A 22199-nucleotide genomic window follows, 5' to 3' on the forward strand; every position below is an offset into this window, starting at 1 on the left:
ATGACCCCTCATAAAGGTCCTACCAAAATTATCTTACTAGAGCAGTAAGCTGGTACTGATCTCCTAGACTGGCAGTCTTTTAAGGATGTACAAAAACCTGTGAGTTGGTCTATTAATGTTTAGCATGAGAACTTAAAGAGCAGGGATGGTTTCCTTCTTTGTGTTCTACAAAACAAGCATGATACCAGTGTTGAAATAATCCACTATTGCCAATAATCAGCATTAAGCAATGTAATGCCATTGGGTATTGCATACAGCATCTTTTCCGATGGCATAAGTTGAAGTGCCTTCTGCACACAGAATGCTAATAATTGCACTTTGTCTCCTTCCAAACCAAAGTTAGAGAAACGTTTTTGACTATTGCAGGAAAGTGCAAGTTCTATCAGCTAACAATTAAGAACAAATTTGTATTGACCTTAAAATTTAAAATTAGAGATGAATAGAAGATAGTGAGAGCTGTGTAATGCGGAATTCTACGAAAAAATAAATGGTGAATTATTATATAAAGGTGAAGAAACACAGTTAACATTGGAAAAAACCTGAGGACACTTTCAGATACTGAAAGGAAGAAAAGAAAAGAACGGAAGATTCCTATGGACTTTGACTTGGGTTATTGGAGCACTCTTGACAGAAGAGAAATATCTGTGTTCGCATATTTTAGGGGAGTGAATGCATCTTTAAATGTCAAATCTGTTATTTGATCATTTTGGATTCATTAATAAATACAGTTAAAAAAAACTGAACTTAATTGGTGAGCAGGGGAGGCTCTCAGATGGGAGCGTTAGCCATTTCACTTTATGCTGCTGGGTTTATATTTATCCCATTTATGTCAGATTTGCAGACAGATATAAGCACAAACACACATGTAACAGGTTATCTTGCCTATGTAAATCCATCCATATATGTCTGCCTTCACAAATATTCTTCTATAGGGGTCCATGCAGATCTGTAGCGTGAACAATCCAAAAGGTACATGCCACGAACTTGTGATTCAGAATATAAGCCTCTCTTTAAAATGTTGACAATTGGCCTCATACAGACCTGGAAAAAAATGCTAACTGGAGGCAAAAGTTTCTGAGTTTTCCAGGCTGAGTTCCTGCATGTCTGTGCACGGTTGTTTCAAAACCAGCCTCCCTTCGTCATAAAAAGCTGTGCCCAGGAGATTATTTCTTTCCACCAGCTTCCCTAGCAGTTTACACAAAGGGTTTTGTTTTTTCCTCTCATATTCTTTGCAGCTTTGTTCAGAATGCCTTTAAACTTATGGTAAAGAAGAGGCTGTTCAGAGCTTCACATTCCTCAGTGAGCAGTGCCTGTGCTCGCATGCAAGCCATTGCCTCCCCTCCAACTATTTTAATCATTTCAGAAAGGGGGGGGTCATGAGGCATTTGGCAGCAGGCTCCTTTTATATAGCTGAGGTGGAGTCAGCCAATGGCCTACAAGCCTGGAAAATTTTGCAGGCCAGTTTTACTGGACAGCTTTGCAGAGCTGTGCCATTTGAATTTAAGCACACGCATATCCACACACTGTGCTCTTCATTTCTGGCTTGTCTCCCAGCACAGAGAGCTTAGTGAGATTTGGGTCTCTCTCTCTCCCCTCTGCAGCGATAGTTTCTCCAGGCTCTGCTAGTTAGGACTCCCCAAGCAAATCATGGAGGACACCACTTTGCAAATTATTGAACAAACAACTGCCTCTGAAACCTCTGAGGAGCAAGCAGCAGAGGAACCGATCAAATCAGACCAGATCAATGGGGTGACGGTGCTGACCCTTTTGGACAAGATCATCGGGACAGTGGATCGGATCCAGATGACCCAGGCTCAGCTGGAACAGAGACAGCAAGAGATGGATAGTGCAGTGTCCAGCATCCAAGGCGAATTGACCAAGCTCACAAAAGCACACACCACCACCAGCAACACTGTGAACAAGATGCTTGAAAAAGTGCGAAAGGTGAGCGTCAATGTGAAAACCGTCCGGCAGAACCTGGAGAAGCAAGCTGGGCAGATCAAGAAGCTGGAGGTCAATGAAGCAGAGCTGCTGAAGCGCAGGAACTTCAAAGTCATGATCTACCAGGTAAGGAGATTTCCTGCAGCTCCTTAGGCTATGTTTGTCAGTGTTTGTTTCCACTGCTAATAGTAACATAGTAATGAGGTAGAATGGTGGTGTTTCCCCACTCCTGGTTCCTCTAGAGTTCTATTACAGTGTCACATAGTTAATTCTAGGTTTAATATTATTGGTATGCTCATGAGATGGAAGATTTAACATAATTTATTGTGCTTAAAATGAGTGCAGGCTGGCCTTTGCAACCCGCAGCAAGCGAACAGCAGAATCTGGAACTTGCTTTTTGACTAAAGGTAGAAAAAAGTGCACTGGGGACTTTATGGGGATCTTGTAAATCAGCCAGTTTAGGTGGAGCATGCCTACTGGGGTTGGAGTTCTAAGAATTAGAAGGAGCATAATACTGTCTCAGGTTTATGATACACACCTGACAATGCTAACATGAGACAATAACATTGGTGTCATGTTTAACCTCATTCTTATGGGCGATAGAGCAGAAACATTAAAGAAAATGTAGCATAGTCTTTTGAGTTCATTAGCACCCCTCTTTCCAGAGCCGTGGATCTGCCTTTGCCATACTGCTTGTACAAGTAAATACAATCCAGTACGTGTTACAGTTTCTTTAACCTGAGACCTGTTCGGTCCTGAGCTTTTCCGTGACTCAGTTTCAATAACAGGCGCCTTTGCTCTGCCTGAGGCTCATTTTCTGGACTAGGACCTGGATTTGCCTTTAATCTTTTAAATATTATATAAGCAAATAACTGGGGGGAAAAGCAGGCCAAGGCTTCCACCCCTTTTTCCAGTATCTGTTTGGGTTTAACTTCATTTACCAGAGCTGCCCTCCAGTCACACATCTGGAGAAAGTATAATGAGTTACAGGCAGTCAGAATCACCAGGGGTTAATAACAGACTATGTCAGGGACAAACAGAGGAACATCCAGTGCAGGTCACAGGGAAAAGGGGGAAGAAAAGGAACAAAAAAGCAGAAGTACTTATTACAACCGTAGTTTGAAAGGGGATCTGGTCCTGCTAGGCTGAGGAATCTGGCAAGTAGCGGACTGATATAGCTCTCTGATTCAGAGCCTAAGCATTTATAGTTATATCATGCCTGAAAGGCTGAAATACTCAAGTATATTAGGATCATGCAAGCAACCTAATCAGACTTAAAATACATATATCGGAAGCTCTTCATATCAGGCCTGCAGGGTAGCATAGTAGCTCTACCTAGGGAAAAATAATGTAAACACCTAAATGCACAACAGTGGAACCAAGCATTGCGAAGTGATGGAAATGGCAGGGAATCCTAATATTCCCTGCAAGTATTTAAATAAGCTAGAAGAGATAGGTATCTTCCAGGTGTTTTTGCAGTGTCCTGAGTATTGGTGGATTGTCCTTCTGAGAGACGCTCTTAATTGCTTGCCACTGCTCAGAAACACTGTCCTTTTATTCTCTGGGACAAAAATGTATACTCTTAACTCCCACGGGCAGCAGTAGCAAAAAGGCCTATTGATTTAAAAAAGGAGCAGAATCAGCCCCTGAGTTTGACTTCACTGAGAAAGGATGGAGGCAAGGATTTCCTGGAGCATAATGTTGTTTTGTGGAAAATGGGATGAATGAATGGTTTGAAATGCAGAACAAATTGTTCTGTGTGCATTTTAGCATGAGATACTACAGCCTTGAGGCTGGAAGGCAGGAGAGAAAAACTCTCTGTGAAATTCTACTGTAAATCCCTGTAAAACCATGCAATGCTCAGCCTGTCTTAACCAAGAAAGTATAAGCATAGTTACACACTCAAACACAAGCAAGGGTAAACAGGGTGCAGGAGGTCACAGGGAAAGTGTGCAGACTTTTGTCAAACACTGTTGAGACACATGAAGCTTCTTTTGGAGGAGAAACTCTGAATGGTCCCCTGATTTGGAGCCTGAATTGGAAAGCAAAATCTGTGGGAATCTTTGCCTTTCTCAATGGCTGAGCACCAGGCTGGGATGAACCCCAATAATATTCACCTATCAGCACACCGCATGCATCTTTCTGTATTACTCTACTGCTGCATTTGCTTTGTCAAAGACAACTGTGGTACAATGAGCTTTGTGATTCCTGTTGATAAACCATAGGGAATCCCCTGGAAAAATTGGGTATATGTTTCCAGTACACTGCAGTACTGTAGCCACTTTCCCTTGTATACGGGGGAAAAATAGATTTGCAGTCAAAAGAGAACTTGCCTCAGGGATATTGTCTCTCTGGGTGCTTCTCTTGCTGCATGATGGTGTTAGCCTTCATTTTCAAGACAATAGCTATTATTTTTCTCATACACAACAAAAATATTTGGCTATTTAGCAGTATCATTAGTCTGTGGCTTGTACTTGCTGATAATATAATCATTTAAGTTCTACCAGATAGTAAATGGAGTTATCTGGCTCCACATATACTATTAATTGTCAGTGTTTGCATTCTATAGCGCCTTCTGATTTGTGTAGTGAGAGAGATTTTGGTATGGCTTTCTTTTTTGCTAGGCAGGACAGGTTCCCATTTGCTGAGGTTGTCCTGGCATTGGGGGCTAACATTTTTGAGCAGTTACTAACATAGGATGCATGCATGAACAATGTTGTGTATTTATGAAAATAGCAGGATACAGGGCCAGATCCTGATTTCTTCACGTGAGAAGCTCTATCAAAGTCAGTGGTTTTACCTGCTTCAGTAAAAGGAATAGGTATGGGCCCAGCATGTGCACTAAGCCGAGGAGTGCTGACCATAAGGCTTCTAATAATTTCATAAAGAAGATGAATGCAGGGTGGAAAAGAAAGTACCATTTCTGTTTTTAAATCTGGAGGTACATATAACTAACTGTGGATCAAGTTCTGCCACTTTACCCATGTTGAGAAACAGGAGACTAACAAACGGTGGGTGACCAGGGCACCGGCCCTGGACTTCCACTTAGAGGGGCCGAAAGAACTGAAGCTGGCATTCCTGCCTGCCCAAATGCTGGATCAGCCATAGCCAACCCAGTCCCTGCCACCACCACTGTTGCCCAGGGAGCAGATCCTGGCTGTTATGCTTCTGTTGAGAAATACAATTTCTTGCAAGTAGCCCTGTTGATTCCAATAGGATCACTCCTGGAATAGAGTCCTCTTCTGACTCTATATTTAACAATTATTTTATATTATTTACTAAGCAGCAAGAATGTGAGAGATGCAAATCTCATGATAATTCCTACCTTGGGGAATATACAGTTTGGACATTATACATTTTCTCTGAACTCCCTCTCTCTGGAAGAAAAACGCAACAAAGGCTTACAAAATAAGCTCATTGTTCTACAGTCATTGCTTCCCAGAATGAGCCATAAATGGAGAGTTATTTTAGATGTGGCCTTGATAATTTTGTTCATCTCGGGGCTGTAAACAGTTATGTTACTAACCTTTAACAGCACTTGTTTTTTAAGAAGCTATGATGTACTTTCCTGCTCAACTGTGATTTAAGGAGGAAAAGGTTAAGAATGCAAAGATTTATGAATTTGCTTTTTTTCAGGGAGTGGGGCAAGTTTGCCTAAATGAAATATTAGGCAAAAAGAGGAAGGGGATATTTTCAGTGGGTCACTGAGCAAAGAGTCCGTGCTCCAGATGCATTTAATACTGCATGATTCTGTGACTTGGAGAAGTAAAAAGAAAAGGTAGAATAACAGTCACTAGGAATAGGTGATATCTGTCTGCTAGCGTCTTTCTGCAGACATAGCAGTTATGCAAGGAGTTACACCAGTAGTACCATCAAGATCCTCCAGCTTCTAGTTGGCAAAAATAAACTAAAGAAAATAAAGCTTTTGTTGTTCTCTGATATTAGAAGGACCACGAAAATCAAAGCTGTTTCTTGCATTTGCCTTTTGGTTAGTAGAGAGGAGCATACAACATGTCCATCTTATTTATCTGAGCTGGGGGCGGTGGGGAACATAAGACTTAAAAGCGGGCTCGCCCAGCGAGGCCTGGTAAGGATGGTCCTGGGATGGAGACTGTACACAAATGCATATGTGCTCATATGTCTCACTCTTTTGAGACCAATCTGACCTCCTGGTGAGGTAAGAATCTTTGACTTAAAAAGGAGTTGGATCAGCCCATAAGAGTAGTATAGAAAAGCAAAAGACTTCCAAATTAACCAGACTGCATGTTCTGAAAATGAATCCATGAAGTGAGGTGTTTTTCTTTGCCAAACTGCTGTGTAAATACAGCTTTAATCTCCTTATCACAAAGTTCAACTTTCATTCCACAAGAGGTTTGATGGCAAGCAGTTATGTTTGTCCTTACAAGCAGCTCATATCACCAAAGCCACTTAATGCAACCACTCATGGCCTCTGCCCTGCATTCATGTGTAGGGAATTAGGGAAGCTCTGTATCAGATTTGGTGAGCTTGCTGATAAAAGCAGATGGGCCTGTACCAAATTCCCTCATTCCCAAACTCAACCCTAGTAATATGGTTATACCCTCTCTACAGGGTATAAAAATTGTAAGAAAAAAACACAGTCCAGACCACTCATCTAAGCCATGATAGTGAGACCTTTAATGCATCTAAATTTTAGAAGAACTGTGAATACAATTCCTCCCCCCGCAACATTTTGCATCAGAAACACTCTTATAGACACAAAAGCCTGGCTTTTCTTATGGTTGAGTGTCCAGATAGATGTACATAGTACACAATATACCCTCAAAACACAGACCTTTTAAAACTGTGGCTGCTGACTTGGGGGCTGATGGCATGTGAGATGAGCTCTTAGGAATATCATCTGGCCCATGCTGCAGTTTTACCTTCTTATGAAATTAATTGCCTTTGTCAGAATTGGGGTAAATAAGTCACTTAAGGCTTTGCAGGTACCCAAAACTGATAGGTGCAGGCCCACTCTCATCCCTATAATACTACTGCCCTCATGCATTATTCTGGCCATGGTTGGTTTGGAAAACAGAGTGGGAAATGTTCTTTGGTAATTTTAGGAAGATCCCAGGAGATACCCACCCCACCCCCCCTTCTTTGTTTTTTTTTTTTTCCATACTGTCTCATTTTTAATTTTATCTGAGAAGTCAATTATTTGAAAGCCCCCTGCAGAATTTCATCTCCCTTTCTGAGTAATTCAGCATGCCAAGTCTACCAAACGGCTGAGCTTCTCCCAAGAAGTGCCAGGTGGCAAGTTGGGATGGGATAGAAAACAGATCCTAGCTCTACAATGTGTAGGGTAGGTGGGGCTGTGCAAGGAAATATAAATAGCACAGCTTGGCTTTTGTGCCTTCAGTGGGCCATATACGGATGAGAGTGTCCCAGTGCTTGTAACAGGGAGGGGCAGATCCCTTTTGAACCCGCTTGTTAATATGGCGGGTTTGGAAGCTGAACCTGACGACAGTGTTGGGAGCTCTTGCTTCTCAGAGAAGAGGGTGAAAAGAAGCATGGGAAGAAGTGAAAGAACTGAATGAACAACATGGGGTGGGGAAAGGAGCCGAGAGTGTGGCAGAGGGAGAGACGAACACGGAGAGAAACAAAAGAAAATGAATCCTGTGTTCTGGAGAAGCTGCACCCGCCCCACATCTGAGCAACAGGGTGTTCTCTCCTCCCCTCCAGCACACGAGCCGTTTCTAAGCTAGGGAAGCTTTTTTTTCCCCCTTTGAAATTAATCATGATTAAAGGAAAAGCTCATGAATTTAAATGACAAGACAAGGTCTGCAAATGTCAACGAGGCTTGCAGACTCAAAAATCAGCCTACAAGAGTCACAAAAGCTTGGACTCTGCAAAGTTTGGCCAGCTATGTGTGTTGCATTTTGGTGAGGAAGGAGAGTCAGAAGCAGAATGCTGGAGAGTGGCGTGGGTGTTGGGTACCGTGTATGTGCCCAGTTTACAAAGCCAGCTAATGTAACATGGCCAGAAATACTCAGTGTTAGTGACTGGGGATCTGGTCTGGAGCTCAAGTACTCTGTGTAGGTGGCATCACCATTTCCCAATGAATCACTGGAGAGACATCCCTTTCACCACCCACTGTTTTCTTTATTTGCTTCTATCGCCTAATAGCATCTTAAAATAACAAAGCAATGACTGCATACTGTCCTTGATCCACTCACAAACAGCTCCCCCTGACAGTCCTGGTGCTGTGCCTGCAGACATAGAGCGATAGGTAAGGATTCCAAAGTGTTTCCAAATTCATAAGATAATCTCCATTTATGTATATAGATACACCCTGTGTCCCTGAAAGTGGCTTTTGGGACAGTGCCAAAGTCTGGGTATACTGCAGGCTTCTTCGCCCAACATCACACTGCAGTGAATTGCATTGCTGTGTTGTGGGGATGCTTTCATATTGCAATGAAATGACAACACAGCATAACTCAGTAATGTAGCCTCATAGCCCAAAGAGACATTGTTGCAAAAGAAACCTCTGTAGCATGTGGCCCTAAGTCAAAAATCAGTGAAGAACACATACTTGATGAACTGGCATTGAATGCAGCTCCATTGTTAGTAAAGTAGAATGAATGTCCTGACTGTATTCAGTCCTGTGTTGTTTCTTCTATGGCTCCACTTGCGTTAAGTTTTGTTGCATTTCTAATGTCTTAACCTTGGAATGACAACATTTTTGTGGGTGAAATCTTTTATTGCATCAGCTGCACAGTTGAGTGAGATTTAGGGAAGCTTTCAGATAAAAGGTAACCTTCCTCAGGTAGAGATATCACCCACAAAAACTCCTTGCCTTTCGCATTTATCCTGGACCATCACAACCACAACATTAATCCAAAGCTACCTTGGCCTTGGGTTGTGTTTCACATTTGAGATGCACCATGAAATGGGATTTGGTATAGAGGTATGCTTCTCTGCTAGCATAAAGACATCTTAAAATGTGTGTAAGTATAATTTATACTCACTTTACTAATGAAAATTACTTCTTTATAACTCCTGCTTGTCTGTGGAATGCTCCAGGTAGAACTTATACAGCCTCACAGGTAACTCTCTAGCATAGTCCCCAGGTTTAGCAATAATACTGATCTGAATGTTAAAGCTCCATTCAAGGTGCTTGCTCCCCCATACTGTATTTCAGCCTTTGTAAAGAAAACCCCTGTTTCAAAGAAACCCTTATGATCCCAAGCTGTATGCCATAATTACCATAGTCATTCAGTGTTTTTGCAGCTGTCTTCACAGAGATTAAAGGTCTCTTTGAAAAGGGCCTGCATATTGACAAAGATCACGGTGGGTTGAACTACCTTAGGTATAATAAGAGTTGGCTTCAGCCATTGCTCAGAATTTAGCTTATCTCAGGTTCCAAAGAACTGAATCTACACTTTTGGTTGCATATTCACGTTCCTTTCTAGGTCCCAAGAGAAACTGCAGAGTAGAGCCAAATGACAATACCAAGTCTGTTATACCGATAACACAAGCCTGTCCATGGAAAAGAGAGACTCCAAATCCCTCAAGAAAAATCAGTTTACATGAGAATTCCTATCTGATTTCTGGACCAAAATGTCTTGGACAGCTTGGGAAAGCATCTGAATTTTAAGAGGCTTTCTCATTACTAATAAAGATACCTGTGTTCCAGTTGAAAAACCAGTGTACATATTGCACATATATTATTAGGTATGGTGCATGCATGCTTTTATGATTAATATAATACTAGGCATCCATGCACTAAACGTCCAGGGACTGGAAGCATCATGGTTGCTATACAGAATCAGACCTGTTAAAAAAAAAAAAAAGGGCATTCCATTCTATAGATGCCTGAGTTAATGAGTTTGCAAACAGTTCCTCCCTGTGCCCTTATCTTAAAAGTTGGTGCCCACACTGCTTTGCCAAAGTCCTATCACAAGGTCTAAAAATTACTTGTCGTAAGGTGAAAGTGATATAGGTTCTGTCTGAGATCGATTTGACTTGTCATATTATGTTATTAATATTATATTAGGGATCAGGGGTCAGCACCCTACCACCCAGGGGTGGGATGCAGCTTTCAAAGAGACTTTATCCATCTTGCCAAGCCCACCATAAAATTATACTGCCATGGAAGTGGGAGTTGTTAGATACTCTGCCTCTATGTTCCATCTGCTGCCTGTGGCCTGCCTTATGACTGAACTGTGTTAATTCAACCTGCTGTTAGGGAAAGGTTCCCAACCCCTGTATTATCATTCAACATTCCCATAACGATCCAACGGTGAGAGATTCAGACTGATCATTTGTGATAGGCTGTGGCCTCCAGGATTGAAAGTGGTCTCAGTGTTTTTACCCTGGCCCCAGTCTGCTGTTGGCATTGGAGACTGCAGCCAGACTGATGTGATCATCTGCTTTCTCTTTCCTGTGCTGGCAGTGGAGACTTTGAATCCATCATGACTGCATAAGGAAGGGTGGTGCAGTTGGGTGTGTATGAGATTGTTTTCAATGCACTAGCCCAGGGGTACTCAGTCCCTAGGCTGTATCTAGCCTCAGAGCTGTGTTATCTGGCCTGCTGAGCTCTCCACCTGCAGTAGGGAGCAGTGGCACTGGTAATTGCTGCTCCCCTGCTGCCAAATTTCTGGACCTATGGGGAGGCTGGCTAGGGTGGCCCTGTGCACTAGATCCAGCATGCAAGGCTGAGGTGGCGCAGAGCCCAATCCATGTTTGTGGGGCTAGGCCAGGGCAACATGGGAACCAATTCAGGTGGTGTAGGGCCCGATCTGGAAGGTGCAGGGTTCAACCCCTGATGCTGATCATACAAGGGATCTAGCTTGGAGATCAACCCTGTGCCACTCATATGGCCCAGGGGGCCAAAAGGTTGAGCACCACTGCACTAGCTTGATTTTGGTTTTATTTGTCCCTAGCCTGTAGGCGGCATCAGTACATGTTTGTGTGGAAAAAATGTATCACAAAGCAGCTCACTCATAATGTGTGTGTGTGTGTCTTTTTTTATTGCAAAAATAATTTCATATATATATATAACTCCACCTCCAACACCCTGCCAAGTGGCCTTTGTGGTTCACTTGGCAGCTCAACGCGCACTAAAAAACCTGTTACACAGTTTGCAGTGTGCGACCGTGCACCTATCCCTATACCCGTACCCCCCACCCACTGCCCTCCTCAGAGGGGCTAATCCTGAAAAAGTCTATGCCAGACCTCTCTCTACCAGATGAGGTCTGCCGTTTCTTTCCCATCATCCTCTTCTGTCTTTCTGTAGTACCAGTACATTTCACTTAGTCCCATTTTAATACAGTCCTTGACTGTGGGCTGTGAGCAGGTTCCTGGTTTTCCACAGTTCAGACCTGAAGCAGGAGATGAATTGGTTGAAGCACGCTGTTGGGGCCCCATGCCGTCTGGTCACGTGCCCATAGAGAACTGGTTCCCTGGTCAGGTTTCTGACACCTGTCACTACCAGGAGGAGCACATGAACTTTCTTCCACACCTCCCTGGCATGTGGGCAGTCCCAGAAGAGGTGGTCGAAGGTTTCTGCCTGCCAGCGGCAGGTCAGCCTCAGGCAGTTCAGTGGACCTGTCTGCCCTATGCTGTTTCACGGGAAGTGCCGGGTGGGCTGCCTGCCAGTTTAGGTCTCTGTGCTTCTTCTTCAGGTCCCTGTGGAAGATTCACTCCCACATGGCCTGGCAGCTGTCACCAGGTAGTAAGTCTACCGGTGATATGGTGTCTCTTGCCCTTACCACCTCCCGTTTCTTGCAGTGGTTTACCAGGGTCACTAGGGTAGCATCATGCAGCTTGTATTCCTTTCGAAAGTGCTTCAGGATCTCGTAAAACCATGGGGGAAACATGGTCCATGGGCTCCCATTATTTGTTGTGCACACTTGCCACTGTTGCAGCAACTGCCTTGCAAAATACTTAACAAAGCTGGCTGTTTTAGATTCCCCCCCTGTTGCCAGTTTGCAAATCTGGCTCATGTACTTGGCCCAGAGGAAGAGGAGGACATCTGTCATTCCCCTGCCTCCAAACAGTTTTGCTTTGCACAGCTTGGCCCTTGCCACTTTCTCCCATGTGGAGCGCCAAAAGAAAACACACACGGCTCTCTGGATTCTGTGAATGGCGTGCTCGGTGGGGGGGAGGGGGAAGACTAGAGCAGTGTGTAGCAGCATTGGCAGAAGCACCACCTTCATCAGTACCATGTGCCCCCCTCCCACCCCCCGACAGGCAGTGTGACTGCCATAGCCCCAGTTTCTGTCTGGCTTTGCCCTCTGTCTTCTCCCATGCCCTCTGCCCTGTCAGCTCTGGGTCAAACTCCACCCCGAGGATCTCTACCCTTTCCCAGGAGACGAAAACCCCCAAGGGCAATGGGTCTTCAAGCTTACCCAGTACTAGGCAGATGCTTTTGCTCATGTTGAGCTTGGCCCCTCCTGCTGCTCCATATACCTGGGTGTGTTGTAGTGCTCTTTCCACTGACCCTTTGTCCCGCGTATGATGTTCAGGTCATCCATGTACACAAACTCTTTTGTCTCCTCCCCATGCCTCCCAGGGATTTCCACTCCCCTGATCTGGGGATCCTGTCTGAGTTCTTGTGTTAATGGTTCCATCTCGCAAATGCACAGGACCGGGGAGAGCGGCAGCCCTGCCTGACACCCAATTCTACTGCAATCGGGGCTGTCAGGGACCCATTCACCAAGGCCCTGCTGCTCACATTGCTGTACAGTGCCTTGATCCAGGTGACAAAGGTTGCGGGGACTCCCATCTTTTTCAGTCTCTATTAGGAAGCGGTGCGATACCCCATCGTAGGCCTTCTCCAAGCTGAGGTTCAGTATGGCAACATTTTGTCCCCTCTCCCGCTGATACTGGAACATGTCACATAGCTGCATAAGGGCATTGTGGATTTGTCATCCTGGCACTGTGAGTGCCTGGTCCTTGTGTGTGTGTGTCTGAGCAGAAATGCAGGGACTTGTTCAGGTAACTGGAATGGCAACCCAGAAGCTGCACTGGTAGATTCTATATGATCTCTGGGAACAGGGCAAGTGATAAAAAAGGTGCAAAATAAAATGCTGCTGTGGGGTCCCAGTTCTGAGGCAAGAGAATTCAGGAGTTCTGTGGCCCGTAGCAGCTCAGGGAAAGCACGATAACTCTTAGCTGGCACCTCTGCAGAGGAATTGCTCATTGCTATTCAAATCTATTCAGCTGGTCTCACTTGGGAGCCACCTTCCTCTGTCCAGGTGACAAGAGCCATAGCGCTGTAGTCTCAGCCGAGAGCCATGTCCATCTGCTCTCCAAGCTCATCAACCTCCCTACATTTCCAGAGGATTATCAATGCTCTGAGAGAGTCGGAGCATTGGTTCAGTCCGAACCTGTTGATTCTAATTTTTTTCATGTTGTGACTTTAGCTGCGTCCTGTGCTCAAGTTGCCTTTTTGATGTGGCCCTTTCTGGCATGGTCTTTATCACAAATGATCCTTACCCCCAGTTTTCCAGAGAATAACCGTGTTAACCCCAAACCATCATTGACACCATTGCATTGACACTGTAAGTTTTTCACCCTGCAAAATCCTAGCAAATACGTTATCCAGTCATGTCTCTGACCTGGGATCACAAAGGACAAAGCAGTCCCCTCATAATCAGCCAGATCTCAAGAGCTCTCAGACCCCACATACCCTCAAGGGACAGCAGTTCATCTGGAATTTTTTTATACCATCTTCAACAGAAATAAAGAGGAGAATTAAATGCAAATGTAATTCGGACCCAAAGGGCACACCTACACGAGACGCTAACTGTGTAGTAGCCTAATAATACTGCACAGTAGTGCGTCACAGCACAGACAGTGCACAGTAGTGTCACTAAAAGGTGTCTGCCTGTGCTACTGCACTATAACTGCACATTTATTTAGTACTTGATTATATATGTTCTAAATTAAATGTGCAGTAACCACTGCTCATTAGTGAACATGTAGATGCGCCCAAAGTCCAGGAATCAAGATAGTGCTGTTCTGAAGAACATAAGAACTGTTTGTTGGGTCAGATCAAAGGTGCATGGAGCCCCATGTCCCATCTCTAGTAGTAGCAAGTACCAGAGTCATCCTTTTCCTTTCTACGCTTTTAGCTTCAGTACTGTAATATGTGGGTTTCAGGGCTGTGGAAAATCTGAGGGAGTTACTGAGTCTCTGCTTTCGCTTTGAGTCTCCTGCCTTTGAGAACAGATTCAGTGAAGTTCGAGCTGGAAAGAACCCTATTAGGTCATGTCTTGCCCATCCCCTGAGAGCTGGGGTGGGATTGTTCCCTACAGTCTATTTTTGGTTTAACTCAGATTCTCAGGGCTCCAGTTCCAAAGAAGCACATCAAGAATTCAGCTGCATGATTTCCATCCATGTCAAAGGACACCAGCCTGCTAGATCTCCACATGCAAGAAGTCCTTACTCTTGTCTACACCTCATTTTAATTAGCAGAGCCTCATGATATGTGTCCACAGCAGCACGTGGCCCCAAAGCAAATTCAATAAGGTGTTTATTTGCTTCAGCTTCTAGTACCCTTTCTAGGGCTGAAGTGTCAGTACTTTTACCCAGAGCCTCTCCTGGAGTGTGGATTCCTCTGGAGCTGGCTGAGACCTACTGGATGAATAGTTCATTGCTCAAATATAAACTAGTGTTGAGATGATTAGTTTTGCTGTAGTTCTTTATATAATTAGTGGCTGAGCTGTGCAGCTATAAACTGCTGCGGTGCAAGCAGCCAGGTTAAATTAAAGCTGCTGCCTATTGGGATATGGTTAGACTTGTGGGGAGGGGGGGGATATGACATCTGTACTTAATGGCTGGTGAAATTCAAACCAAAAAGAGGCATATTCCCCCTCATCTTGTTGCCCAGCACCTCGGGCATCTCTCAGGTGCTTATCACCATGGTATCCATGCACCAAACGTCTTTCCTCTGCAATGCCCGTATGATGCCACTGGAGTCATTACACACATAAAGAGCTATAACTGAGGGTCGAATTTGGCCCTAGTGACTCAGTATGCTGGGCAGCTAGTCAATGGGCACATCTACATGAGGCATGACTAATTAGCTGTGCAGTAAATGTCATGCATCTACACATGTGCCCTTATTAGAGATGAGTAAACAAATTAACTCCGTAGCAGAATACTACTTGTATTTACAAGTACCATCCCACTGGAGAGATTTTTGCTGTGCAGCAGCACATGTGTAGATGCTGCCCTGGCTGGGTGGGGCATGTGGGTGCTTCAGCACAAGGGCTGCCTACCAGCTAGCCCTGCAGTGGAGCTCCATCGTGCCCTAGCTAGCCCCTCCTCAGCATGTTGAGCTGGGGCAGGGGGTCTGACCCCCAAAGCCCCTTTGCCAGCTGGGGCTGCTTCAACCCGGCTCAACATGCCACAGCCCCGGGTGCATGTTCAAATGGCATGCCTGGGAGCAGCACACTCCAGAGCAATAAGCTCCAAAGTTCATTATTTTGTGTTAATTACATGTGTAGATGTGCCCAGTATATTCTAGACCCCAGTGAGTGTGTGGATAACTTGGATAATTTCATTTTTTCTCCTACAACAAATATTTAATTACTCTTTACCACTCCATGAGGAAGTGCATGTATACCCCACTTTGGAACTGGGGAAACTGAGGCACAAAGAAAAGAAGAAAGTCATCCAAGGCCACATATAGCTGAGCTGGCAGATCTTGGATTAGAACCTGATACCCAGTTCTGTGCCGCATCAGTTTCCCTAGAATTACACCAGCAAAGAATTTGGCCCATGGCTGGCACAAGTTACTTAATCTAATAGGCTTGGGGAGAACAAGGCTGAATACAGGCTTGGGAAGAACAGGGCTGAATACAGGCTTGGGGAGTGAGTGCGATTCTTTTATCTTCAGCAGAGCTGCATCTGATTACACCGGGCTTAAGGTTGGGTCCATTGTCTTTTTTCAAATAAGGGATAAAGAACTGTGTAAATGTAACTGGTGTAAATATGAATATTACCAATGCAAAGCATAAGTCTCATAAGCTCCAGACAACTTGCTTCATCTTCTTATTCTCGCACAGCACGTGGCTGTTGTCTTTTGACCATATGGAGTACATGAACACATGATGATGTCACACTGTACATGTGATGAAAATGTCACTTTATGTGGCTTACTGGCATCACACATTACATGTGCACCAGTTTAGGGGGTTTTGGATGAGACTGCATCATTGGAAACTAAACTACATCCCGATGGATTTTAGTTTGCAACGGTGTGTTGCAGCTATAAGTCGGCTGGCCACGGGAGAGGTGAGCAGGCTCCACAGAAAAAAAGTATCAGGCCCCTCGCAGCCTCTGCCTTCATCAGCAGGCACTTGCTGAAGGCAGAAAAATCAGTGAGGAGCCTGATCTTTTTTTTTTTTTTTTCCAGAGCCTGCCCATGGCTGGGGGGTGAGCTGCTGGCGGGCTTTTCTCTGTGGCGATGGTGCCCCCAATGGCCGCCTGGGCAGGCAGCTAGTGAGCCAGGTGCTGCCCCAGCTCAGAGGCAGCACCCAGTCTAATCCAACTCTTCCCTGGGGGCGCTGCTGCAGGAAGGACCTGGTCCCCCCACAGCTCAAGGGCAACTCGGCTTGCTGGCAACTCGCTTCCCAGCCACAGGCAGGCTCCACTGAAAGAAAAAGAAAAAAAGGATTGGGCCCCTTGCTGTAATGTGATGGAAAGATAAAAACCCTAAATTGAAACAGTAGGTTTAAATTAAAAACCCACACAATTTAGGGGGCATAAAAGACTACACCCCGTCACGTGTACAAGCACCCATGGGTAACAAAGGCCTCGAAGAAGTCCTGCCCCAACATCCAGCTGCATAAGACAAAGACCAGAGCTGGAGTCAGAGTGAAGATTTGTGTTGATCTTGAACGAGGTCAGAGGAGGAACATCAAACTAAACATTTAGAATAAAAAATCCAGGATGTTTACTCTGCACTTTTCAGCTGAGAAGACTTATATCAGTTAATGCCTTTTACTGATCTCCCTGCATATCATCTCCAGTGTAGTCCCCATCTTTATAGGACTGCTGTTCAGAGATAGCCTTGCAGCTATTAATCATGCATGGCAGGTGTATCCAGGAGGGGCAGCTTTAAGAACTAGACCAGTTACATAAACAGGCTGATAACGCAATTAAACCATTTTTTTTCCATTGGGAAAAAAGAAAGTTATTTTTCCCCCTTCCAGTCTATTTACTTGTCTTTTTCCTACAGTCCTGCTTTTCATCTGATTCATTGCCAGGCAAAGCAACCTTCAAACATGGCCTCACTGTTTATACTGACTCCCCCTCCAGCCCCACCCTGTGCTTTTCTTTTAGTTTCCATCCCAGCTAGACTAGCAGCAGCACATTTCACACAATGTTATAAGAACCATCTTTCTTTTTCACATCAAGAGCAACACAGCCTCTAATGACACTATTCCCCGGATACGGTGGACAAGCTAGATCTGTTTGATAGAAACCCAGTGCCAGTGAGGTTTTACACTAAGTTACTTGAGGATGGAAGGAATTTTTCTCATCACTTGAAGTCCAGAAAGTTTATTCTGTAGTGCTTACGTGCTCCCCACCTCGTTTTCCCCCACTAGAATCTTCAAGTTCTTTCCTTTACATCTCAAGAAGATGATAACCCCTTGATACAATTTTTTGCTCTCTTCTATCTATAAAATGAACTGCATTTTCTTTTATTTTGAATCCCCTCAGCTGATAATCCTGGAAAGGGAATCTGATGCCAAACTACTGAAAATATAATAAAGGAAACTACTTTATGTATCATCTTTGAGTGGGGTAGTTTGTAAAGCCAACTGCTCTCAGGGATTGCTAAGTAGCAGCCCCCTCCCATCAGTGTATATTAAGCAAAAGAGAAAAGTTTTGATTTTGCAATGTTGTTCTCTGTTGAAACACTGAGAGAGGCTGTTTGTGTCCTGCTGGGTTGAGGGCTTGTCCATATTCTGTCCTGGCAGAGTTGTGTGGATGCAGTTCAGGAATCAAACAGCTTTCTGGATCCATCTCACTCATGTAGTTGGATTTAGCTCTTCATAATTGTAGCTGTTGTTCATCTAATCTCCACTCCTCCCCAAAGCTCTTAAATTATTTAATAGTAAGGTATTGCTTCCAATTATACTGGCACAGTTTGGGAATAACTTTGATGGAGTCACTTGAGGTTTACACCAGTGTAAATGAGAGTTGAATCTGACTCTGTGGTTAAATATTGCATAAATATCAATGACTTGCTATAGCTGGCAATCAGGACTCATAGCAGAGATGATATTTTTTATTAGATCAACAAGATTTTTGCAAAAAAAAAAAAAATCTTTAATTGCAGGCTTTTGGGCACAAACACCCTATATCAGGCATTGGAGAAAAGATTATAAAAGTTCTCCTAGGTAGAAATTAAAGTTCATATTTCATAGGATTTTGCAGAGGAGTCAATAGATAGAAAAGTCCTCTGGGCAGTTAGTTCATAGCTGGTATGAAGCCTCTCACGTCCTGTGAGGATCTGTGATGTGTTCGCCTGTGCAACTGCACTGCAAATTACCTTGCTATAGCTGGGTCATTGACTCTTTTGGGACCCCCAGTAAATGAAAGCAAGACTTCCTTCTTGTGAATCTGTACTGGCTATTTCTGCTGCCCTTTCACCTCTGCCCATTCTCATGTTAAGCTAGTTGGTTTAAAGCAGCTGGTGGGGAATAGGGAAATTCTTCCATTCTGCTTCCTTTCTGCTGGCCATTGAAATCCATTTTCCTCATCTTAGCCTGAGAAGATCCAGAGTGTGCCCCATGACCCTTCGCCAGAGCGTGTGCCCTTTGAAACATCGCCAGAGTGTGAGTCCTCTGACCCTTCTCCAGAGACTGTGCCCTCTGACCCCACACCGGAGAAAGTGCCAAGGCCCCTGCCAGCAGAGGATGTGAAGGGAGACATCACTTTTAGGGCATCAGACACAGCACCATCTGAAGACAGTCATGAGCCTCTTCTGAAACTCTGAAAGCTGCTGATTCCAGTGCCTTGCATAGTTGTGGCCCACCTTTTAGTGGCTGCACTGAGCCATTAAGCTTGGGAGGCAGATATTTTTAGTTGGCATAAATGCCACAGCTGATTGAATCCTCTGTTTGCTGCATGATAATTGTGATGTAGTTGTAATGGGTGTACAAGAAACTGTGATCTTCTGTCAGGCGTCTAGGGAGTTGCCCTGTTCTACCTCTGGGATGATTTTAATTGTGGGAGGGGAGGATGGTCACAGGCCTAAAGCCAAGGGATTCCTGGGTTCTATTTCTGGCTCTGCTAGAGAGTCATTGGGCACCTTTAGGTAAGTCACTTCCCTCCTCCCTGCCTCAGTTTCTCTATCAAAAGCATGGAATGTCTACCTCCTGGGAGTTGTGAACTTTGATTTGTGACGATAAGAAATGGCTTGAACATATCAAGGGTGTCAGAAGAAGGCAGGCTCTTATCCCACACTCTGTAATGTTCAAGATGAAACAGCAGTGACCTATTTAGAAATAGCAGGCCTGGAGGCACTATTCAAGTCAGTAAGTCACCCTTCTGTAATTCCCTTCAACACAAGTTACACTTCTCTCCACAAGCTTCTGGTGGTGGTAAATATGGCTTCTGCATCTCAAAAGCTCATCCCAGGCCATGGAGACTGCTGGTAACAAAGTTGCCTTTCACTAGATAGGATGTAGCCGCACTCTAGTCCTCCTGCCTGCAAAACCTGTTGAAAGTGAGGGGAGGGCAGTCTGTATGTGGAGGCAGGAAAAGAGCTGGAGATGCTTGTATGTCACCTTAAATACCAGTCCTTGTCTAGCAGAGCCACGAAGCCTTATCAGGTAACAGTTCTAATTTATGGCAACACCAGCATGAGACAAGTATCAGACTCTTGCAGTATGCTCGCTGGAGTCCTCCTCTTTACAGCAGCAGTCACTGGTCTTTCTTGTAGGCCCTACTGTTCTGTATATATCTGGGAGACTAGAGCCAACGGTGGAGAGCTGTCAGTGATGGGGGCAGTGTTGCCCCTCAGCTCCACCAAGGCTTGAGATACAAAACCTGCTTGTACAGCAGGGAAGCCTCTAAACGTGGCAGCATTTAACCCAAGGGTTCCTATGCTTCTTATTTTATTCAGAATGGTTCTTCTAAGCCTAGAGCAGAGGCTCTGCTCCTGCCAGCCACTGTACTGCACTGAGCTTTACAGAGTGCACATCTGACATGAAGTCTGGCAAAAGGGCTCCAAAGACCCATAAATAATATTTATGCACTGGAACACTTCAGCATAGTTCACTTAAGTGGTGCTGACGCAATATCATAAATAATATTCCTATTTTATGCTTATGATATGAACATATGGCCCCTGCCATCCTTTACAAATGATCATTGTAGAGCATTGCTGAAGGGTGAACAATGGTGAAGGGGAGGAAGAGAAGCTTTGGCCAAGGACATCAGGGCAAACCCCAACTCATTAAAAGTACTCCCAGATCTTGAATCTCCAAGCAGAACCTCGGTTTTTGAGGTCTCATGTGAAGAATCCACACTTCACAATTAATGAGGCCACATTGACTGTACTCTGTGTGCAGTAGCCAGAGAGCTTCTGTGATTGGAAAGAGCCATGGGCCACCAGAGAATCAATAGGTTTCAAACTTGAGGCATACCGCACTGAGTTTACCCCCTTCACCATCTGTTGGCATTTTTTGCACTCACATTTTGAACCTGACACTTGTTTTTAAGCTATGGACATAGAGGATGGGTTACAAGCATCTTGTTCCTATTCATTCTGCTGGCCAAACAGAAGGGAACAGCCAAATAGCCCAAAAGAAGGAAACACTGCAATTTGTATTGCCAATGTCTTTGGATTCTTAGTATCATCTCTGATTGGTTAATGACATGTTTCAGTGGGGAACTAATAAGTTCCTGAATCTTAGGATTTCACTTGGGTCAGTGCCTGGGGACATTCCCCAATTTAGGATGTTACTAATGCCAAACTGTTCAAATTTACTTATGCCCTTATGCAGGGAACTACATTACATATGCCTCCCCACCAATCTAAGATATCAGGGCTACAATGCAAAAAAGGCAAAGTCAGGTGTTTTCAGTTAGTGAGGGGCCATTGACACTGTTGATTGCATGCTGTGTGTGGTGTCTTACAATTTTTGATTTGCTAAACCATCGTGTTTTGTCACTTTGTGTAACAGTTCTTGGCAAAATGGCTCTTATAGGATGTGTGTGTAAAGGGCAACATACTCCATTAAGATTTTATTAAAACTGGGTGGCTCCAAGAGATACTATCTTCTGTTCCTGAAAAGGGCCTGACTCATGTTAAAAGAATCTTTTCTACCTGTGGCCAAAAAATGCTGCCAAGTCAGAATGGCAGTGCTGCGTGCCCACGCAGTGCTGGGTGGACAGGGTTCCACAAAGAGCAGGGCAGGGCCGTTAGACCCAGAGAGTTCAGGTACTCCGGAAAGACTTACCAGTGGAAATTCTCCTTTCCAAAGGTGGCCCACAAGCTTAACAGTTTGGATTGTGCCTTTTTTGATGCATAACAGAAGGCTGAAAGGAACAGTTGTTATTGTGCTCATTATTTCCTTTGGCCTTCTACCTCAGGAGTATTAGGAATGTCAAGTCTGGTCTTCCACTACTTAAAAAAAGCTTATGCACCTTTGATTTGGTTAGTTTATAAGGTGCAGGTTTACCCAGCCTTCTGCCTGTCTTAAGACCCCAGTATTACAACAGGATTGGTGTGGACAGGGCACCATGTCCATGTAGAGCTCCATTAGGGACATCATCATAGACCCTATTACAGGAATGGAGACTCCAAACTTGCCAGAAGACTCTTTAGAGGCCTGAAATTTGGGGCATCAGGTTTCTCAAAAACATTTTTTTTAATCATAAAGACAAAAGATGTTTCTTAAAGGTTATTAATCTCTCAAGTATTCAACAGGCTTTTCAGTCAGCCATATGCTGGGAGTGTAAGACCTTAATTGATGAACACATTGATATATTTCAGTGGGAGGGGAAGAAGGCAGAACCCCTATTTTTTGTCAACGGATTACCTTCAGATCCTCATTCATCTGTGCCCTGGTTCCCTATTTTTTATCATGTGTGCTCTTGTTACTGTATAAAATAATGGTGTCCTTCTCACACCAGCACTGATGCAAGGTCATCACAAGAATGTGCCCTTTCAGGCTTGGTGTTCTCAGGTGCTGGCAGAAGGAAGCAAAGTGACTGTGTTTTTACTGTGAAAGCTGGAGCTCCAACCTGTTCTTTTCCCAGCTGGG

The 22199-nt window shown here is 44.4% G+C and overlaps 1 protein-coding gene across 1 annotated transcript in view; it reads left to right on the plus strand.

The window, feature by feature from the left end:
• The first annotated feature begins 1285 nt into the window (after positions 1–1285).
• CAVIN1 (caveolae associated protein 1) overlaps positions 1286–22199 on the plus strand; it is a 39968-nt gene continuing 19054 nt past the window's right edge. Inside the window, exon 1 of the mRNA XM_090044353.1 lies at positions 1286–2067. Within this exon, the coding sequence (XP_089900479.1) occupies positions 1648–2067 (420 nt within the window). The 5' untranslated portion in view covers positions 1286–1647. The remainder of the gene's footprint in view (positions 2068–22199) is intronic.

This window comes from Crocodylus siamensis, chromosome 4 (assembly GCF_052110815.1).
Source record: "Crocodylus siamensis isolate JL-2025a chromosome 4, ASM5211081v1, whole genome shotgun sequence".
In the NCBI taxonomy this organism is placed as follows: Eukaryota; Metazoa; Chordata; order Crocodylia; family Crocodylidae; genus Crocodylus; species Crocodylus siamensis.